Source organism: Bombus huntii, chromosome 9 (assembly GCF_024542735.1).
Source record: "Bombus huntii isolate Logan2020A chromosome 9, iyBomHunt1.1, whole genome shotgun sequence".
Lineage (NCBI taxonomy): Eukaryota > Metazoa > Arthropoda > Insecta > Hymenoptera > Apidae > Bombus > Bombus huntii.
In genome coordinates, this window is record NC_066246.1 from 5,631,639 (window position 1) to 5,651,756 (window position 20,118).

General features: G+C 43.1%; 1 protein-coding gene across 10 annotated transcripts in view; it reads left to right on the forward strand.

The window, feature by feature from the left end:
* The window catches only part of LOC126869286 (ELAV-like protein 2), a 51,357-nt gene that overhangs the window by 14,232 nt on the left and 17,007 nt on the right, over positions 1–20,118 (forward strand). For 2 of the 10 annotated variants that reach the window (XM_050625622.1, XM_050625621.1), the window contains exons 2-7: positions 10,470–10,705; positions 11,807–11,910; positions 12,575–12,728; positions 14,401–14,439; positions 15,742–15,997; positions 18,375–18,416. In XM_050625622.1, the coding sequence (XP_050481579.1) occupies positions 10,510–10,705; positions 11,807–11,910; positions 12,575–12,728; positions 14,401–14,439; positions 15,742–15,997; positions 18,375–18,416 (791 nt within the window). In that variant the 5' untranslated portion in view covers positions 10,470–10,509. Of the gene's footprint in view, positions 1–3; positions 1,008–2,876; positions 6,529–10,469; positions 10,706–11,806; positions 11,911–12,574; positions 12,729–14,400; positions 14,440–15,741; positions 15,998–18,374; positions 18,417–20,118 lie in introns of those variants that run through there. The other 8 variants (XM_050625623.1, XM_050625624.1, XM_050625620.1 and 5 more) reach the window with 8 other exon arrangements.

The following is a 20,118-nucleotide window of genomic DNA, read 5'->3' on the forward strand; positions in this document are numbered from 1 at the left end:
TTACTTTTGTTGCTTCTGTGATTCTGACCTTCGAATTATTATTATTGTTCTATTCTTATCTTGTTATTATTGTTGTTATTATTACCGTTATAATTGCAAACATTATTATCGATCTCTATGTATATCGATCTATGTGTTTTGATAGCGCGCTATCAGGTGCCGATCATTATAATATATGTTTGTAAACCCTTTGCCGGAACATCCTTTATACAGGACCAAACGAAGGATCCTTCCGGCAGCCATGATCATTCTCCTTTATCGAACTTATTTTTCTCGCGTTCTCTTGGCCGATTACGGGGATCGTTTTCCCCTCATTGCTTCGTAGAAACATATTTCAAATTTTGTTAAATTCGTTTCAGCTTCATTTCAAATTCAAATTGATTTAAATTTATCGTTATCCCATCAGAGAAAAAGATAGATACCGATCTTGGTGTAAAAGGAATTGAGATGTTAATTCGTCGTAGCAATCGATTGACATTGGGCGTGAATTCTCAGTTACGATAAGCACGATTTAAAAAGTATTTCTATCCGTGGAACACGGTGAAAATATCGGCGCGCAACAACTGACGTTTTTCTACGGCGCAGTATCGCGGGCTAGAGAAGTTTGGGCGTGGCAGCCGAAAGCAACGTGGCCAGGAGAACGCGAACGCAGACTCCAAACCCACGGTTCTCCGGCCAACTTTCAGTTCGAATCCTTCTTCCCACTTGCGGAGCAACCGGCGAAAGAGCAAACGGAAAAAAAAGAATCGAAAGAAAAAAAGTCATAATTAAACGAGGAAAAAAAGAAAGACGAGAAACTGAAAACGAGAGAGAAATACGGTCTCGAAAAACACGGTCGATCGAATATGTTGAATATGTTCGGTAACAAGATGATGGAAAACGGCGAGAGTGTGCATGAAGGATCAAGCAGATCCAGGATGGAGCAACTGGCACTGCGGGTCCTCGTCGAGGACAAGCAGGAAGTCTCGAGAGGGACGCTTCCGTCCGCGATGGCCTCGATCACAATGGTGCGTGAGAGGGATAAAGGGGTGTTAGATAGTGTGCCAATGAACGTTTTCAGCGAACACGATCTTACAGTATCGCTTCCTTCCGTTTTCCTATGTTTCACCGTAACGATTTCCGTTCCGCCTTTTTGTGCCAGAGAAATTACGATATCGCCATCTTTTATTTCTTCATTTCGCTCGTTTCGATCCGTGAGACTATTTCATTTCTGAACCAGATTGTTCCAACGAAACGCAAGATGAAAATATCGAGCGGAGAAAGGAAGAAGCTAAGAGACATAGCTCCTCTAACGTCTAAGCATCGTACGTTACTTCTCCTCTTTCGGGTCTTTTTCTATGAAAATTCCCAGGCGAACAACACGATATCAAAGATTGACCGAGGGTTGCGAACCTAGTAGGAGGATGATAGAGTGGAATGGTTGTGAAAGAAGGATAGAAAAGCGGCAAGTGGGAGAGAGACTAGGTCTAGTTGGGGAAGCTCGTATTGATCGTTTCTGGGTCCATGTGACGCGCCTGCGTTTTGCCGTGGGGTAAAATCGTAGCGAGGGTAAACTATGGGGAGGAAGGTGGAAGAGCGAGAAGAGAGAGAGAGAGAGAGAGAGAGAGTGCCGTGCCGGGGTTCATATACCCCCAGGGCAACTGCAACGTTCCACCGTACCACCGACCAATCAATGGAGCTTCTCTACCTCTCTGTCTCACCCTGTTTCTCTCGTCTCTTCTCCCTCCGTCCATTCGTCATTCTTTTTCTCTCGATTTTCCTCCGTTCTATTCGCGACTCTTCGTCCATCATACGTAATATGATTGCATCGTACGCGTCACACACGCGCCGTCCCCTTCCCGAGATTTATACGGTATTAACGTTGACAACGCCGAGCATCCTGCCAACGCCACCCTTGCGGATGCGTGTACCCACGCACCGCGGCAATCTATCGAAACTTCGTTCGAGTTTAAACAGAGCTATGCTAATCCTGCTAACGAGTTATCGAGGACGAAAACGACGGCAATATAGGGAATGGAGGTAGCCGACGTGGCTCTCCTATTAAACATCACCCTAGGTCTTTGAATAAACGATGGTCTCGACATGAGTGGTGCCGTGAAAATTGTCCTGTCTCGTTTGATGTTGCTTATTTCTATCGCTATCTTTGAAGTCTCTCTGAGACCCTGAACGGAGTTACAGCGTCGAATTTCATTAACCGGCTCATTTCATTTCCATTCCTTTGCCCGTGACGTCGATGACGCTTAAGTTAACGACATAGGTAGCCCCGATAGCTTTTTCATCGTTTAATCGGTACGACGTATGAAAACCATGGCGCGTACCATCGTAGGCGAAAAGAATTTTTCGATCATCCGGCTATGACCGGACGCTACTTTTCTCTTCACGAGCATTTGTTTACTTTACGTAATCACTCTTTGTGGTCTTCGAGGAGAGTAGTAAGGTTTCCCTGGGTACTCTGTGATACGATCATTGCCTCATGAGAGAGAAACGATCCACGGATCGACGCGTACAATTGCGTTGAAACGACGACGGGAGAAGCGACGCCGAAGCGCGACCACCAACGAATCGATCGATCGCACCTTAATTAGCACAGCGATTACATGCTCGCTTGATCGATTCACCACATTCGGCCTCTGTTTCCCTAGGTGGGGTCGGCTCGTCTGTTTCGTGCAGATGCTCGTTAAAATCGTCATCCCTCTTCTATCGTTTTCAACGATAATACCAACGTTCGACCCTCTGACGCGGAATATGCATATCCATCGACTATAGCAGAGGTGAAACGTTCTCTTGGTCGTTGAGAATTATTTATACGTCCTTTATAATTATTTATCCCCTCGCATGTTTAACTTTGTATTTAGGGAACTATTTTTATCAACGTTTACCGTTGCTCTTTCCGTTACTTTCATTGTCGTATTTCAGTTGTTTTCGTCACGCGTCGAACTTATTCCTCACGGAATGCCTATAGGTCGAGAAATAGGAAAGTTGGTGGATTATCGACGAATCTCACCGAGAGTTCAGTGACCCTAGGAAAACTTCACGGACGGAATTACTGCTCCCGTGGCAGAGCTGAGTAGAATTATGCTCGTGCACGGCCGTATCGGCGGATCGATGACGAAGGTGGGGCCAAACCCCAAAAACGTAGACTTCGACAGCTGGATCATAACCGAACGAAAGAACAGGGTTGTTCGATTCACGTTTGTCAACCACCTACCTACGAACGATTCACGATCTATGTTTCTTCACGCTTTTGATCTCTTCCACAGGAGGATATTAAATCTTTCTCGCTGAAAACTGCGTGTAACGCGTTTCTTTATCGAAACGTTCGTAAAACATTACGCGCAAATCGAAATTACGAAACTACCGGTCGTACGAGCGAGAATAAAAAGCGATTCTAGACATTAATAAGGACAAATTTCCCTCTTGGTTCAACGACCAGAATATTGTTTCGCCGTTGGTTGTCGCTAAGGCGATCAGAGGCCGGCAAACTTTCATAATTCCAACGGTAATGCGGTGACAACTTCCTGTCGCACCGTGTGGCCGGTTTTAAAGCCACCGAACATAATGAAACGCGTTCGCATATGCGTCCACTACGTGTCCCTATTTTTTTCTGCATACCGTTTCGCATCTGTTGCAAGTCCCGTACCCCGGTCCCAGTTTCGTTCCCTCTTTTCTCATGCGGCTAGACAATACCGACTTGCTCCCTCGTTCTCTTTCTTTCGTCAACGTTAGGTCCGGTCATGTACGTAATATGCAAAGAACCTGGTCAATCGTTCGTGTCCCAACGAAAGCAGGAAGTCAATCGAAAAAATCGTTTCTTTGTTTAATTCGTTAAGGCGAGCGAATGTAAAGGTCGTTTTTCGATAGTGATTTTAAAGGAGAAATTGATAGAGGCAGCGATGTAAAGTATAAATTGTACTTTCGTTACGAAGGCAAGATGTTTTCGCTGTTCCTAATTATATCGAAAAATCTGAGTAGATCGATGATACGGCTTATCGTCGTTCCAATGCATAGATATGAGGCCAAGACAGGCTTTTCCGTATAACTCCATCGTGTATATTTATAGTGTTTATACGTGGATGTATTTATAATTTCAGTGGTAGATGGTTGGTGGACAGTTGGTGCATGCAGCGACGAGCTGTGTGCCGATTACTCGTGCTTTTGGAGCATTCAACGGTTAACATAACGCGAATTCTTTCGAGTCAATTCGCTGTTCTCTCTAACCGGCTGCAAAGTGCAGAGACCTCTCGGACATTTATAAAAAGACTGGCGAATGATCGCTATTAAATTTTCGTAAGTTTGCGCAATAGCTTTAAAAATGATTCAAGGCGAGGATGCATCAAACAGATCCGTGTCCAGGAAGTTCTCGCAAAATAGTTTGATTCGTTTGGCGCAGTGACGTAATATAACGGAAATGAATTTCCGAAAACACGAACTTGCGGTTATTGGCACGACCGCCAAGTGTTGCTCGGCTTGTTTCGTCAGCGGTGCATAATTTTGGCGTACTGTCATTTTCGAGACTGGCCTCGCTCGATCTGCGGAGATAAAGCCAGGGTAAGGTCAGGGATTCTTCCTCGTTACTTTCCCGCGTTCGTGGCCAGCCACTTGCATCGCTTTTGGAAATTATTCGTAGCGAAAAGGGTGAAAACAGTGCCAAAAATCTAAAATGGCAAAACTCTAAACAAATCGAGCATAAAGTGCGTACGTAGAAAGCGACGATCGATGAATCAAAGTAAAGCAATTGGAGTGGGATAATCAGGCAGAAGGTTCCCCGAGTACGTCGACTTTATCCTTGAGATTTTTCACCTCGTTGACTTTGACTCTCGCGCGAGTTGTAGTGTTTTGTCAGACGCGGATTTTTCTTTTTTTTTTTTCTTGCCGGTTCTCCTCGAAAGATTCAATTTCATGGTCTTTGGCAAATGGCCACCAGCGAGTTTCGACGATGTAATTCATGGTTTCGAGTTCACTACCGATCGAGTGCGGCCTCGTAAGGGGTAAAAGTACTCTTGTATCGACGCGATAGCGCACCGAGACGACGGGGGTCAAAATCCGTGAAGGGGTGGTCATGATCTGATGCAAGGGGTGATGCAAGCAGGGTGAGGGAGGCTGGAGGAGGGCGGTATACCTTCTGCCTCGTAATGTCGGGGAGCCATGTTGCAAACATTTCCTAACGAACAAACCCCTGCAAACATCTCGAGGGGACACTGAAATATTGTATGCGAACTGTCTGTACTTTGTCCACTCTCTTGTTAACAGGACGCGATTGAAACAAAGTGACAGGTGTTACTTTTAAACCGAACGACAGAATAAACAAAAATCGTGACGCGCTACTCGACTCTCGAGATTGTAAGCGTTCAAGAGCGAACCGTGAAAGATTTATAGCTTTACTTTGCAAATAATTTAAACGCCGTGATACAGCGTGGAAATTGGAAATTTGGCAAAACTAGACGAGGGGAAAAAAAGGATGTTTAGAGGGGCCAAAGAGTTCGATCGGCGATGGGAGGTCACAGTTTATTTAAGAACGCGCATACGTCTCTTATTAGTTCGATCGGCAACCCCTCGCAGCGTACGCGCGAGTCGGTAGGAGGAGATACGTAATAAAACGAGGGGTTCGTAGTGGGCTGGCGACGAGCTTAGCCGAGGGTGCGCGATCGCTACCGAATCAAGCCGACGTTGACCGAACGAGCTCGCCGAGCTGTGCAAGCCGCTTGAACGCGACTGGCGTGTCCAGTCTCTAGGCAGCCTCCGCCCGTGTTGTATCGTTATTTCCGTTTCCTTAGTATAGTGTTTAACGCTTTAATTTCTAGTCTCGCGTAACCCTCTACACATTCACATATACACGCATATACATACACACGTATATCGTATTCTATTTTTTTTACACACATACATACACACATACGCGCACGCGCACATATACACGTACGTTTACATCATACCCACCGTATACCTCCGACCCCTCGTTTTCTTTATCACGATCGACGAATACGAAATTTGGTGATCCCGTTTTACGACGATATCGAACGCGACTAATTTTCGGCAGAGCCGCTCGTACACATACACGTACACTCACACGTATGTGCTCGTCAAAGTGAAACCGAGGGACCGTCGACCAGGAGGCGAGCATAAATGCCGATTTACGAGCGCTCGCGTCGTACTTTTCTTTCATTGATTTCCCCTTCTGTTCCGGGCGGCGGTGCGAGAGCGTGATAGTAGGTGCACGTAAAGAGAGAGAGTTAGAGAGAAGACCAGGGACCGGCGCGATACATCGATCAGCACCACGAGAGTAGTCGCGTAGCACGGGCCAGTTGCACGTTGCTCGGTTTCGCGTGCGACCGAAAAGAGCTTTCGGAAGAGAAAAGGGAATAAACGTCGAGAGACGGAGAGGAAAAGAAATAGTACGGAGAGTGTCGCGTCTCGAAAAAATAAAGAAAAGTGTTTTCTGTGTTTCTGTGTGGATGTGTGTCGTGTGCTTACGCGTGCATCGATCGTAAAGATAGAAAGGTGTGGATCCTGAAAAGACCGTGGAAACAGGTAAGCCGGGTTGAAGATTCGTTCTCTTCGCTTGCTCGGGTTTCCCGATTTTCATCTGTCTTCCATCCACTTTAATCGCAAATATCTCATTGTCAGTGAGAGATACGCTGGATGCTGCGTGTGCAGCAGCTCGTTCTTCGAGGGGTTTCGGAGCACGTGCCTTGCGAGTTTCGTGGCACATTCTCATTCTCACCCTTTGCTTTCTGCATGCTTTCGTCGTCGTCGTTCTTTCTACACGCCACCCGTCCGCCGCTTCGGTCCCACCATCATCCTCATGACCGCCACTTGCCTTTACCCTTTTCCCCTCTGCTGTGTGCCGCTGCTACATATTCCTTTCCGATAGCAGGACGAGCTACTGCGTTTTTGCATGGCTCGCGTGTACATGCGTGCGTGCGTGTGTGCTTTCTCGCGCGGAAAGGGGCGTCAGCGAGCGCGGGAGGGGATTCCCTTGGAATTGTAGCGAGAGGAAGGGGTCTCGTGCGCGCACCACAGAAAGCGAGAAAGAGGGAGACAACTCCCGAACCACGACCGAGCGAGAAAGATAGAAGGAAGGGTGAGGGAGGGGTGAACCAGCGAGGCAGGGACCGAGGAGTCGCGCTCGTATTGATCGGTCCCGGCCACGCGATTTTCACGATCCGTCGCCATGGCCACCTGGCCACCGGCTGAAGATCGTATCTGCCAAGCGTACGTGAAAATCGAACTTTAACCCCCTGCAAGACCCACCTGCTACCTTCGTTCGAAATTTAGATTGTCTTCGGGGAAATCTCCGGATATCCTCCCCTCAAGGATATTGAATCCTCGCTTCTTCGTTAGTTCTGTTAGCTGCATTATTTATAGTATATTAATCTCTTAATTTACAACATCGAATTATAAATGACGGACTATAGTTTCAAGGTAATAAAAGCAGGTTGTACTCTTAGCAAAGTTCCGTACGAACTCTAATTTCAGTTGCAGTTCGTTACACCGAGGATCATTAAGTAGAAATTACGCGTAACACTTCGCATAATTTTTCCATATCGTTAAGCGCTTTACAAAGTATATGAAACCGTAATTATCGTAATTTTCAATCTCGTTTCGTAATCTCTGTCTTTAAAAAAATTAGATTCGATATATAATATACTTAAACACCTGTGAGTTAAAATTGAAAGCGATAAAGAAACGTGGAAGGCTATCTGTCGCTGAACGATTCCCCGAGAGACGATCGTAAACGGAGATCGACTTTTGCGAGGCCAAGTCTGGCGAAAGGGGGTGGCTTTCCGCATTGTGGCGCGGACAACCCCAGGTTGCGCGTATATGCGTACACGCATCCATGCATAACGTCCATTGTCGTCGGATAATGACGGTGGCACAGGAGTCACGTTTCGAAGTCACCGGCGAACGATACTTTTTCGATGCGTTCTTCTCGTCCAACAATGGGGTTTCTCGGCTTCCATTCTGCCGTCCTAAAATATCGCGATGCCGGCCATCGGAGTAACAGAGACAGAGAGAACGTGGATCGATAACTACGGAAGATGCGGGGCTACGATAACTGCTGGCTCCGACATTTTCTCCGACTGCTGAGCGCGCCTTTTTCTTCGCCTCGTTCGTAAACACCATCAAGCCCACCAAGCAATCTGTTGAAGAATACCGTCGGCACTTTTCGAAGGGGTTCATTCTGTGCCATACACACAACAGTCTACGGATTATCTTCGAACAATCTTTTGCTTCTACTAAAAGTTTTGCTATTCTTAACGCGTCGTTATATCTTTTTGGAAAATTAGAAACCGTGATATTTATAGGCGGACTCTTGGAGTCTTATAATTTTCTGGTATAAGGTTTCTGTAAAATTACTAGTCACGAGCGTAGCGATATAGGTTTCGTGGATTTAAAATTTCGTGGAACGTTCGTCCTGAGTTAGGCTTCTTTCCTTCAAGAGGATTCGATTCCCCTAATAGGAAATGTTGTTGGAAACCTTTCGAAAGGCTCCCAGGAGGTCTTTGACACCCTGTAACCGTAACACGAAAGCTATGTCTGATGCGTTTCGAATAGGAAATTTGAATTAACACAGGCGTCCGCCGTCGTAGTTTATTCTTTCCCATGTCTCGTGTTGGATACGGCACATTATTCGATGCATACGATAAAAGCTATCTATCCTGTACATATAATAAAAGATATCTCATGAGAGAACGTGGTCAGTTCGATTGGGGTGACCACAGCCATGAGACACAGAGGCTCCCAGCGTGGGGTGGCTCCAAGGACAGCTGATGACTACGTTGAACGACTGACAGAAGCTAGGAGGCGGAAGGGAAAGAGAGAATTAAAATGTACACCACCGATAGCTCGTGCCGGGTCTGATATACGTACATGTCGTAGCAGCTGTGTGTATTCGCCTTAACCATGAACACCATCGGCACCCTACGGCCATCGCGTATAATTCCCCTTTCTCTCTTTCCCTTTTTTTTTTCGCCTTTTATTTTGTTCGCTTTCTGTCTCTTTCGCTCGAGGCGTGTGCGACCACATACCGGGTGTTTCGATCAAAATTACTTAATTCTTCTTACGGGTACGTTGGAATAGGAATCGATAGACGATCGTTCGTCGAGATCGTTGACCTTTTGAACTAGAAAATATTAAACGTTAAGTTTCTGCGTCTATTCATTTTTTAAGTTTCCACGGCATTTTCTCTACGTTTGATTAGACATTTGCTAAAAATATCATTTGTTGTGTTAGAAGAAAGAATTTGGTATATAACGAAGTTTAATTGGAAGAAAGATGTACAAAATTTTAAAAGGGAACGGAATGGTAGACGTACGATTGATATTGGACACCCTGTAAACGCATCGAGTTCGGTGGTTTGGTTGGAAGGGCGGAAGGGGAAGGCACGAGGGAGGCGAGCCCTTTAAACCAGAAAGGGGGGTCGTCGCCCCTTTAAATTATCCGCGTTTCTATTGGACCTTACCCTCGTCCCTACCAACCACCACCTCCGCCTGTTCTTTTCACGCTGTGTTTTGAAAGTCATTGTCAGATTACGTCAGCATCCAGTTGCGTGAACCATGAATTTTCGTAAGTTGCCCGTAACCGTGCCACGCGTCTTGTCTTCTCCAGTTGCTTTTAATTTAATCTACGAGAAAGATAATGATCCTCGCGTGTGGTTATAGCTAAAAAAATAGAAAATAAAAAAAATAAAGAAAAAAAAGAAAAAGCCTTTTTCAAATGCTTAAAAAAATTCTTCGTCGTAAGCGAATCGATTCGAACAATTCGTATATATGTATTAAGAACTGTTTATAATGCTTTGTTTTCATTAGCGAAAATATGCTTGTTACCATGTAAATACCTAATATGAGCAAAGACCTATGTCTCTTCGAATTTGTATTGTCAGTGCCGCAAGAAGCTTATGCATCATTTACAGCGTGTTGATTAGCAGGCGTTTTTACGTCCTTCAAAATTCCAACGACAGCCCGTGTTTATACTTGTCTGTTTCTTCCTGTGTTCTTCCTCGTCGCCTCGATAACCTAACTTTGACATGTTAGTTGAATTTATCGAGGAGCCCCTAGCGAGATATCAATATTATCGTTGGGATAATTATTTCAATAAAAAAAAATGTACATGTGAAATTCGGGGTCCGCGAGTAGTCGAATGGAAACCTGGAATTTATCGTTATAATTTTACAAAATATTCGAACAACGTTTCAATGGTTGAGTATCACTGTCTGTCTCTTGAGTTCTCAGTGACACACTTGTTTCCTTACACGATAAATAAACAACAAGGTGATCGATTGCATTGTAATAAAGAGCTTTAGAAGGTATCGTCGATCGGTAGACGCCAGACGATTGACATTATCGATGCTGACCCAAGAGAGTACCGAGAGATAGAGGACGAAACTATTTTAGCAAATACATAGAAGCTGAAAAGAAACGTATCAGCTATTCGTTGCGTAACGATAAAAGGACGCTTTCTTGTTTCAGATTTCGTACGTAGTTAGAGAGAACTCGGTAGAAGACTGCAATGATGGCGAACGGAATGGACACAGTCGTGCAACAAAATGGTGGATCCACCCTCGGACAGGCCTCGCAGGAAGAGTCCAAGACGAATCTCATTGTAAATTATTTGCCACAGAGCATGACACAGGATGAGATTCGATCCCTCTTTGCGAGCATAGGCGAGGTGGAGAGCTGCAAGTTGATTCGCGATAAACTCACCGGTAAGTTAAACTTCCACTGCATCCGTTATCGCGGTCGATGCTAAACGATCGTTATTGAAAAATTTGGAGAAAATCCTTTGTTCCAGTGTGATGGAATAACAGACAGTTGCTCATTGTTATGATAATTTTAGCGGAAAGTTACTATTACGATAGTACGGATAAACGTTCAACATAAGAAGAAGTTACGTCTTTCTACACTTGTTTATCGATTTCTAGACGTTACCGAGGGACGGTGTTTAGTCTTGGTCGAGTATTCGGCATCGATTCGTCTGCGCCTGTTTATTTTGTATCAGTCCCCTTTGAAAGCCTTTTCAAATCGAATACAATCTCGTAAAGACGCGATACAACTACGGTACACAGTATAAATCATTAGGTCACAAGTTGAATAATACAAATATCGCGGTTTCAAACATCACGTGCCCATTGATTTCCTACATTTTTATCATGATACTAAACACTCGTAACGTCACTCCAGATGATATTTCTTTAGAATACCAACAATCAGTCAGAGTTCTCCTTTTCTTCGAACAATCGTACGAAGAGGATGAGCTACACCACACGTTTTCATCGTCGAAGAATCCATCGAATTTTTATCGATAATCTCGGGAAGCTGACCGAGGAATAAAGGAACGATTACGCAACAACGTGTTTCCGTTATCTTGGTCGACGAATTTTTCCGCTGCGCTGACTGACCGTGCACGTTCGAGTGCGCGTAATCCAGCGTAATTTCGCCTGGCGTACTCCCGTCTCTGAATTCCGTGCGTTAGTGGAGAGCACGTGCGTGGACGTCGCGACGCTATTTCGGGCATCGGAGTAGCGGGGGCGTCGTTTGGTTCGAGCCTCTGCCGCTTTATATTCGACCTCGCCGCGATCTCTCAGGGCCGTATTGCACCGCCTGCGTTTCCTGTTTTTCAAAAACACTCGTCGCTGTCACGTACTCGTTTACTCAATGAACGAACACGCGTTTACTGTACGCGAACTCTGCGTTTTCTTCGAATCATACCTTTTAATAATCGTAAAAGGCGGAAATATCGATCTACGTATATCTATCTGTTTTTAAGTGTCCAATAGTCTAATATGACGGTTTATTTTCTGTTACAGGTCAGAGTTTAGGTTACGGTTTTGTTAACTATCACCGGCCTGAGGATGCTGAGAAGGCGATAAACACGCTCAACGGTCTTCGTCTGCAAAACAAAACGATCAAGGTTCGTTCTCCTTAAATATCTCTAGACATACCAAACTATCTTTATTTCATCTATTTATTAGGATTTCTTTAGATATATATATTTGGAATTAAATACTCGACTTGCGAGCTAAAGTTCCCATGAATGATCTGATTTATACGCACTACACGGGTTATATGCTATCACGAACTCGAGTCTACTTTTAATCCCAGTGTAACGGAGCCTTTCATTAACGCATTTACATAGTTTGGCCAGAAATAAATTAGCCACAACTCGGGAACAAAAGGCTCGCGAAAATCTGTAATAGCTTGTCGTTATTGCGTTTTCTCGCGAAGTCGCGCTTCGCAGTCATTATTTTGTCAAAGCTAATCATTTGAAATATGTTATACGAACGAGATTATTCATGATATTAGACGGTGTGGCGATGATGGAAATAGGCTGGCGTGAATTCAAAGACACTATCGCATCTGCTATTTATTAACTCCACCAGAACAGATAAAATTGTTCCGCTCACGTACCACGTACATGATGTTAATCCACTGAAAAAAGAAGATCGAAGTAGAGTGTCTCCTATCTCTAGTTTCTTCCGAGTCACGTATAACGCATTTACCTACAAACTTTTCTAATTCTGACTCGCGTTACTTTTCTATCGGTTGGTATAATTAACGAGTGTTCACCTTGGCAGGTATCGTACGCGAGACCGAGCAGCGAGGCGATCAAAGGGGCAAACCTGTACGTGAGCGGTTTGCCGAAGAACATGACGCAACAAGACCTGGAGAATCTATTCAACCCATATGGCAGAATCATCACATCGCGGATACTTTGCGACAACATCACCGGTAAGTTGCTAATTACCTGACAACTGACGAGGATCGTATCGGCCAGTAGAATGTAATCAGCCCTGTGGAAGGCCATGGAATTCGGCAGCTCTAAGGGGAAAATGCCGTTTCCCTTCGCTTTGTTCGAAGAGCAAAGTAGATCGAGACCGCGCGAATCAGACTCGCGCCCGTTCAATTAAGGAGATTCGTTAGGAAGCTTGGTGAACAATTTGACGAAGAATTATAAAAAGTAGGCCATGGGGTTTTAGTCGTATTGTGGGGTGGATCGGTGCGCCTGCAATCAGAGCGAGAACGAACACGATCGTTGTGAACGAGTGACGAATATTTCAATTAAATTTTAGACAGCGAACGAGAACGCTGTATACACTTTTCGTTGGTCGATGTCGTCTCGGAGCTGCGTGATCTCGTTTACGCATCTTTCATTCCGATCTGTTTAACGATTGCTACTTTCTTCCTTTCTTTTTCTCTCGTCCATTTTTCTCTTTAGTTAGTAACAAAGAACACTTTGTATTCGAGATCATTCGAGAGGACACACGATCGCAAATTTTCGTTTTTGATTCCATACTCTTTTGTCTTTTTTTCGCTCGTTATTGTTATTTACGTTCTCAGCTTACTTTTTTGTTAGCAGTGCATTCTATTTGCATCCCCAGTTTCACGCACAGCCTCATGGCCTAACCACCCTGTACCGTTACATTTCTTTTATATCCATATTGGCGTTTTTCGTTGTTGGTTCCTCTGATTGTGAGTTGTTACCTTTCATTTTGATACATTCGTTACCATCGTTCGCACGATTAATCAGTTCTGTTTTCGTTTCTCTCTTTTGTTCCTTTTTGGTTCCTGTTTTTCGTACTGTGTCATTAATTTTTGGTGTTCTACCGTTGTAGCTTCATAATTTTATTTATTTTCTTATTACGACACTGGTGTTAGGATGCGTATCGTACGTGGAACCCACCTCTGTTTCTTCCTTCGTTCCTGGCTTGCCTGTATTACACTCGTTCCACAGTGCGATCCTCGATTCGAACGATCAATTTCTGTTTTTCTTCTTTTCCTTTTTTTTTTTCTTTTCTTTTCTTCGTTATTGTTGCGTTTCGTTTCTTTGCATTTTTCAGTTTATCTTCGAGTACTGTTTGAACAGAAAGCAAACAAAAACGAGACTTCTTTACATACTTAAGGACGAAGAAATTTTTAGGCGTAAAACATCTAACAGAATGATCGCTCGCCCCTTATTCATCTCATTGCGACCAATTTTGATTTATTGTTTCTTCAGACACCGATTATTTTGATTATTCGACATCATGAAAGAGTGAATATCATACGAGGAACGTTGTCGAAATTTATTTCCAGATCGAACGTCTTTTTTCTCTGTGCCTAGTGTTGAATCCATTTGAAACCTCATGCTCTATTTATTTGTTCCTTTCTTCCAATTTGAATTCATCGTAATTTCAAGATCACGAGATTCAATACTTTTCGAGAAAAAAGCGTTCTCCCTTTGTTTTCTTTCTACTACTTTCTTTTCTTATTTTCTTCTTTCTTTTATTCTCGTCAATTTTTATTCTTTCTTCCGGTTATTCGTTATTACATACCCTCCCACCTAGACGAATCAGGGGCGAGCGAATCGTGTATGCTGCCAGTTGACTTTTAACGTGATATGATTTTTTCCGTTTCTGTTTAGTACGACAGTTTGTGACCGGCGGCGGAGACTATTTGCCCGGTACGTAACTCATACAACTCTTTTTTCTTTTCCCTCATTACGTCGAAGCTCAAACAAAAGCAGCCGTTTTTCAGTCAATTTTTTTTCTATTTTTTTAAAATTGTTCTTCTATTGTTTTCCTTCGTATGCTTCGGTTTTCGTTCGTCTCGCGAAACAATTACTTAGACTGTCACCGATATAAAAGATTAAGTTAAATTTATATTATTAGCAACGGAGAGAACAGGAAGTAAGAGAACGAATTTCTCGCGTGGAACGAACGATCAACCATGCGAAACAAAAGAAAAAGAGAAACCAATAGAAGACAAGTGACTTCTTGTTCTCTCCTATTTAATTTTATAATTTTATATTACTTCCTCTTGATTTTCTCATTGGCTGCCTTTTTTCACGTGACCGCGACAACAGCTACAAGACCAAAATTTTTAATCCCGAGCGCCATTTTTGTTTCTTTACGCTTTTTGTCGTTTGTTATGATTATGATTTTGCGACCGTGCCCTCGATCCATGGCACACACGAACACAGACACACACAAACTCACGCGCGCACACACACGCACACGCACACGCACACCTTCTCGCCTCCTTTTTGCCGCGTTACCAAACTCATTCAGCTTCGCGGGTATCGCTTCAAAGAGAAAACATGATCGACTCACTCGAGAACACACGACATCGGTGTAAAGAAACGAATCTGTGCGCACCGAGCCACTCGTTCGAATGCACTTGGTTGCATTCTACACAGAATTCGTCGTTGATCACGGGGTGGAAAGTACAAGAAGAAGGTTCGCTGGCATTCACGATCGATTTATTAGAAATCGCCGAGTATCGTTAATGCAAAGGCAACTTTCTTCGACGAATTGGATTGCTATTGAAATGTTTCTATTAAACAATTACGATTTGTAGCTGATGGATTTCATAGAAGGTTGATTGTTACTGCGTTTCTTGAGGATTCCAAGATTTTCCAAGTAAACTGCGTTCCAATGTTTTACGTATTTCTATACATAGAATACTTTCTTAATAACAATAGTGTCCATTTTCCTTCGCTTAATCCCTCAAAATTATCCGCGATCATCGCAATGCGAATACCCTGCCTTTGCCACACCTACGAAACTCGTAGCGACAGTTTGATTGGAAGATCTTGAATCATCGAGAGATTTCTCGTAACGTCAAGAATCGCATGTACGCATAGTCACTCAACAGTCAACGAGGAATCTGCCAAAGTTCTCATATCTTCGGTATCCGTTATTCGTTCGATAAAAACGTGAAAGAACGATAGTCTAATGAATAACTTGAACCGATTGACTGACAGGATTGTCGAAAGGGGTCGGTTTCATAAGGTTCGACCAGCGGGTCGAGGCCGAGAGGGCGATTCAAGAGTTAAACGGTACCGTTCCGAAGGGCTCATCCGAGCCGATCACCGTCAAGTTCGCCAACAATCCGAGTAACAACAACAAGGCGATACCGCCGTTGGCCTATCTGGCACCGCAGGCGACCCGACGATATGGCGGCCCGATCCACCATCCAACCGGCCGCTTCAGGTACATTCCACTGTCGCCACTATCCAGGTACCTACTCGCCTCTACTCGCTCTACCCAAAGATCTCTCTCTTACTCTTTTTCTCTTCTTCTTTTCTACCTTGTTTTCTTCTTCACCTTCTTCGCCTTCTTCTTCTTCTTCTTCTATTTCCATTTAGTTCGATTCAGTTTCATTTCCTTTCTCCGATTCAGTTCCTTTTTTCCGTTCCATTTTTTAGGTTCGTTTAGCGTCTCGTTCGATAGAGCGCATACTCGGCGTGATCCATCGATCGATCGATAATGAACGAAGAAATTTGTACGTTTAAATTTGATAGTTGCACGCAACGATGTGACCCGTAGAGTCTAAAACGATCGGTCGATCGATTCGCTGTTTGTCTCTTTCTCTTTGTTTACGCACTCACCGTTTAAGTACCCGAGTACACTGCAGGCTCCTCCTTACGCACCTCATCTACCATACGATATATTACCTCGTCTTCATATTTTCTTTTCATTTCTTTTCTTCCCTTTTCTTTTTCCCTCTTTCATCTTAGATTCGTCTATTCGATGTTCGACTACGTGTGAGCATGTTTCAACGCGATCAAAGTTTCATCTTGCCCGTCTCTTAAGCGCACATTTCTCATCGAGATTTTAGTTTATGTCACGTGTTCTCTTTCACGAAGAATGGTCGTCGCGGTTATCAAAAGTCAATTTTTCAATACGAACGACTTTGCACTTTCGTTGTCAGTGATACTTACGAAATTTAACAAACGCGATAGAGAATTTATGCACGCGACAGAAAATCAGAGCAAATATGCGTCAGAAAAATGTGTAGACCAGACAGGTGCTACCAGTCGGGCAATCGTTGGAAACCTTTCAATCGACCGTAGAATCGACGTTGCGATATCAATATTTCACGATCGGCTGTGACACGCGGTGAAACGCGGGAATGAAACAACGTGTATCGAGGTTTAATCTAATCGAGACCCGTGTTAATTGAAATCACTGGTAGTTACACGTAGAACGTCGTCCGGCCTTTCTTCATCGTATCATTAGCACCAGCGATTATTCCCTTGATTTCTTCTATTACTTGGATCGTTTTCTTATTCCATTCCTCCGAACATCACCTATCCAATCGCCCTTTCCCAACGAACGAGTGGTACAAGGTGGTCTCCAAAGTTAATTACCAATTACCTAGATGTAAGTCTATTGATCCAGAAAAAAATCGCATTTGATCGCGCATGAAAGACAGAAGACTGATCCTTGACCACTCTGGAAACATGGAGGAGCAAGGCACATACAAACGTTCTGTTATTTCTGTAAGTTTTCTTGGTTTTGGTCTTCGCGATCCACGGTAAGCTGGCTCGTCGAAACGATTTTACTCTTTTCTAGCACGATGGTATGATTGAAACGACGATGCGTGACAGAAAATTTGTTGAATAATTTCTCGTTCGTAGAAACGCGAGGAAGGTTTCGCGGTCCTCGGAAATGCGTTACCGTGGATGCGAGGCTGACGACGAATTCGATTAAAATGGAGTTGAGAAACGTCGATAACAAAACAGACTAGAAAAAGCAATTCTCGTCTCTCCTTCGTTCCGCGTTTCTGTGCCTCTGCAAAACACGACGCGTGCCATCACAAAAAAAAAAAAAAAAAAAATAAGAAAAAAATTATCATTCAGAGACATGATATAACGAACGAAGATGACGATAAAGACTTTCGCTCATCATGTCATCGTGTCATTTAACTTGCTTAACAACCGGATATCGAGCGTACTTCAGGTCCGTCTGTCTGTCCATGTCAGTCAAACGCGAGTAAACTTGATGACGGAAGACTCGTGTAACCGTTGAATCGATCGAATCGAACACGTACGAAGATTCGACGATTCGAAGTGTGTCAGTAAAAAAAAAAAAAAAGAAAAAAAGAAGCAAATAGGAAAGAAATATGAAAAAGTAGATTAATGCGCTTCGCTTTTTTCGCTTGCCTCTATTCCGTACTTTTATCGTTTCCTTTTCGATCGATGCCGCGTCGCCGCAATCTATTTTTTTTCTTTTTTTTTACGCTTCCTTGTCTCTCCTCTCCTCTCAAGAAAAGGGAGAAAGCTACCTTGAGAAATTCCATTTTCTATCTATTTTATTTTCTTTCTTTTTTTTTTTTTGACAATCTTTTTTCTTTTTTCTCTTTTTTCTCTTTGTTTTCTCTAGTTCTTTCTTAATCTATCTTTATCTCCCTGCCTGTTGCGTTATCCACGATGAGAAAAGAAAACGGAGAGGCACCATAGATGGTAGTTCCATGCGAGGAAAAAGAAAAAAGAATGCCAGAGAAAAAGATAAAACGGAAGCACAAGGAAGCGACTGACTCTTATCCCGATTTTATTGGCTCATTCCCGGAGTATCTCTCTTCTTACGTTGTTCTTTTTGTGTTTTGTTTTAGCACTGGCAAGGCCATGCTTGCCATTAACAAAGGCTTACAGAGGTCAGTATTTTTTTCGTTACTACCACTACGTTCCCTCCCGGTTTTTCATTTTTCGATGATTGATTTCTGTTCTTGCGTGGCTTCGTTCTCTTACCTTCCACACACGCTCCGCGTTAAAAATTTCATATGGTCACACCATCTTTCATTCGACTTTCATTTCATTTTTACGAATTGTTATCAATACAGTTGAATTATATTTAATCACGATACTAATAATATATCAAATTCATTCGGAATAAGTCAAATATCGAATCGAAACGAAAATCTTCATCGTTATCGTTAGAGATTTCCGTTCAATCTTATGATTCGTTCTTTTAAACGGCCACGTTTTATATTTTATATGAAATTTTTAAAGCCTTTTTCTCTTTCCCCCTCGCCTCACACTATTCTATTTTCTCTTCTCTTCTTTCTCGTTGCCTTTCGTTCCGTTTAATTGTTGTCCTTCAAACGCTTCTCTATCCACCAAACGTCACAGAGCATATCTTAGCGCTTTCTCGAGAATGCGAATCGATTCGGGTGTACAATCTCAATTCATAACGTTTCTCATTTCCTTCGATACACGAACGACAAAAAAGAAAAAAAAAAGAAAAGAAAATTGCCTTTACTCTCTTTTTTCAATTACCTCGTTTGTTTTTTCTAAATCATCTCTACGTTCTGTCGGAGGTTCTTCAAATTTATTCTGAGTTTCGCGAGTCAGATCTAAGTTTCACTCTGATTTAACCGATATTAGAAATAACCGTAGAATTTTCATTTTTCCTCTTTACCCGCTAGCTTTCAAGCTTTTGTATAGTATCCTGACAAAAGTAACATAGTCTAGGACTGTACAGACGGATTTCGACCGATTTTTCAATCGTCGTCGAAAGAAGAATAAAACAGATTAAACAGATTCTCGCGAAACTACGGGTCGCCATGCCTGGCAAGAAAATAAAAAGAATACAACAAAGAACAGAGAAAAATATTGCAAATAGAGACTCGAATCAACGTTCCTCGACAAGCTCGCATTTTCTTCTCCTACTTCACTGTTTCTTTTCTTTGGTTCTTTGCCTTCATCGATCGTGTTCGACTCGAGATCGTGCACCTGCGATTTCTCGGCCTCTCTGCCAACGATCAGAGTCGACCCCTCTATTTGAAAACATGAATAAGCTGAAGAATGTTCGGCTAGATCAGCGCACGATGAGTTGTCTGTAATTAAAAGAAAACAACAAAATGATAATAAAAGTTCCAATGAACGCACAACGTAACAATACACGAAAGACATGATTCAGTTTGCATCCGCCGATAGTACAATTAATTCGATGGTAGAACAACGACGATATAAAGCAGCGATATTTGTTGAAAGATCAACGTGTCACTGAATCGTTGGCGGAGAGCTGGGAGCGAGACTAGGCGCACGATCTTTGAAAGAGCAATTACGTGAACTCACGTGAACCGTATATATATACGTATATGTATAAATATATAGGTATATGTATTTTTGTTGGCACACACCAATGCAAGAGAATCGCACTTGATTATGGTTAGAAAACAACGCACCGATGTGTCGACTTTCGTAGCCTTAGAAACGATCGATCGTCGACCAAATAAATTGCGATATTACTTTTGATATTTGCATGGGCAATATGAGAATCCATGCCTCCGTGGTTCAAGAGAGATTTGCTCCGATCGAACGTTTCTGACAATCCTCGGAATATTAAACGATAGT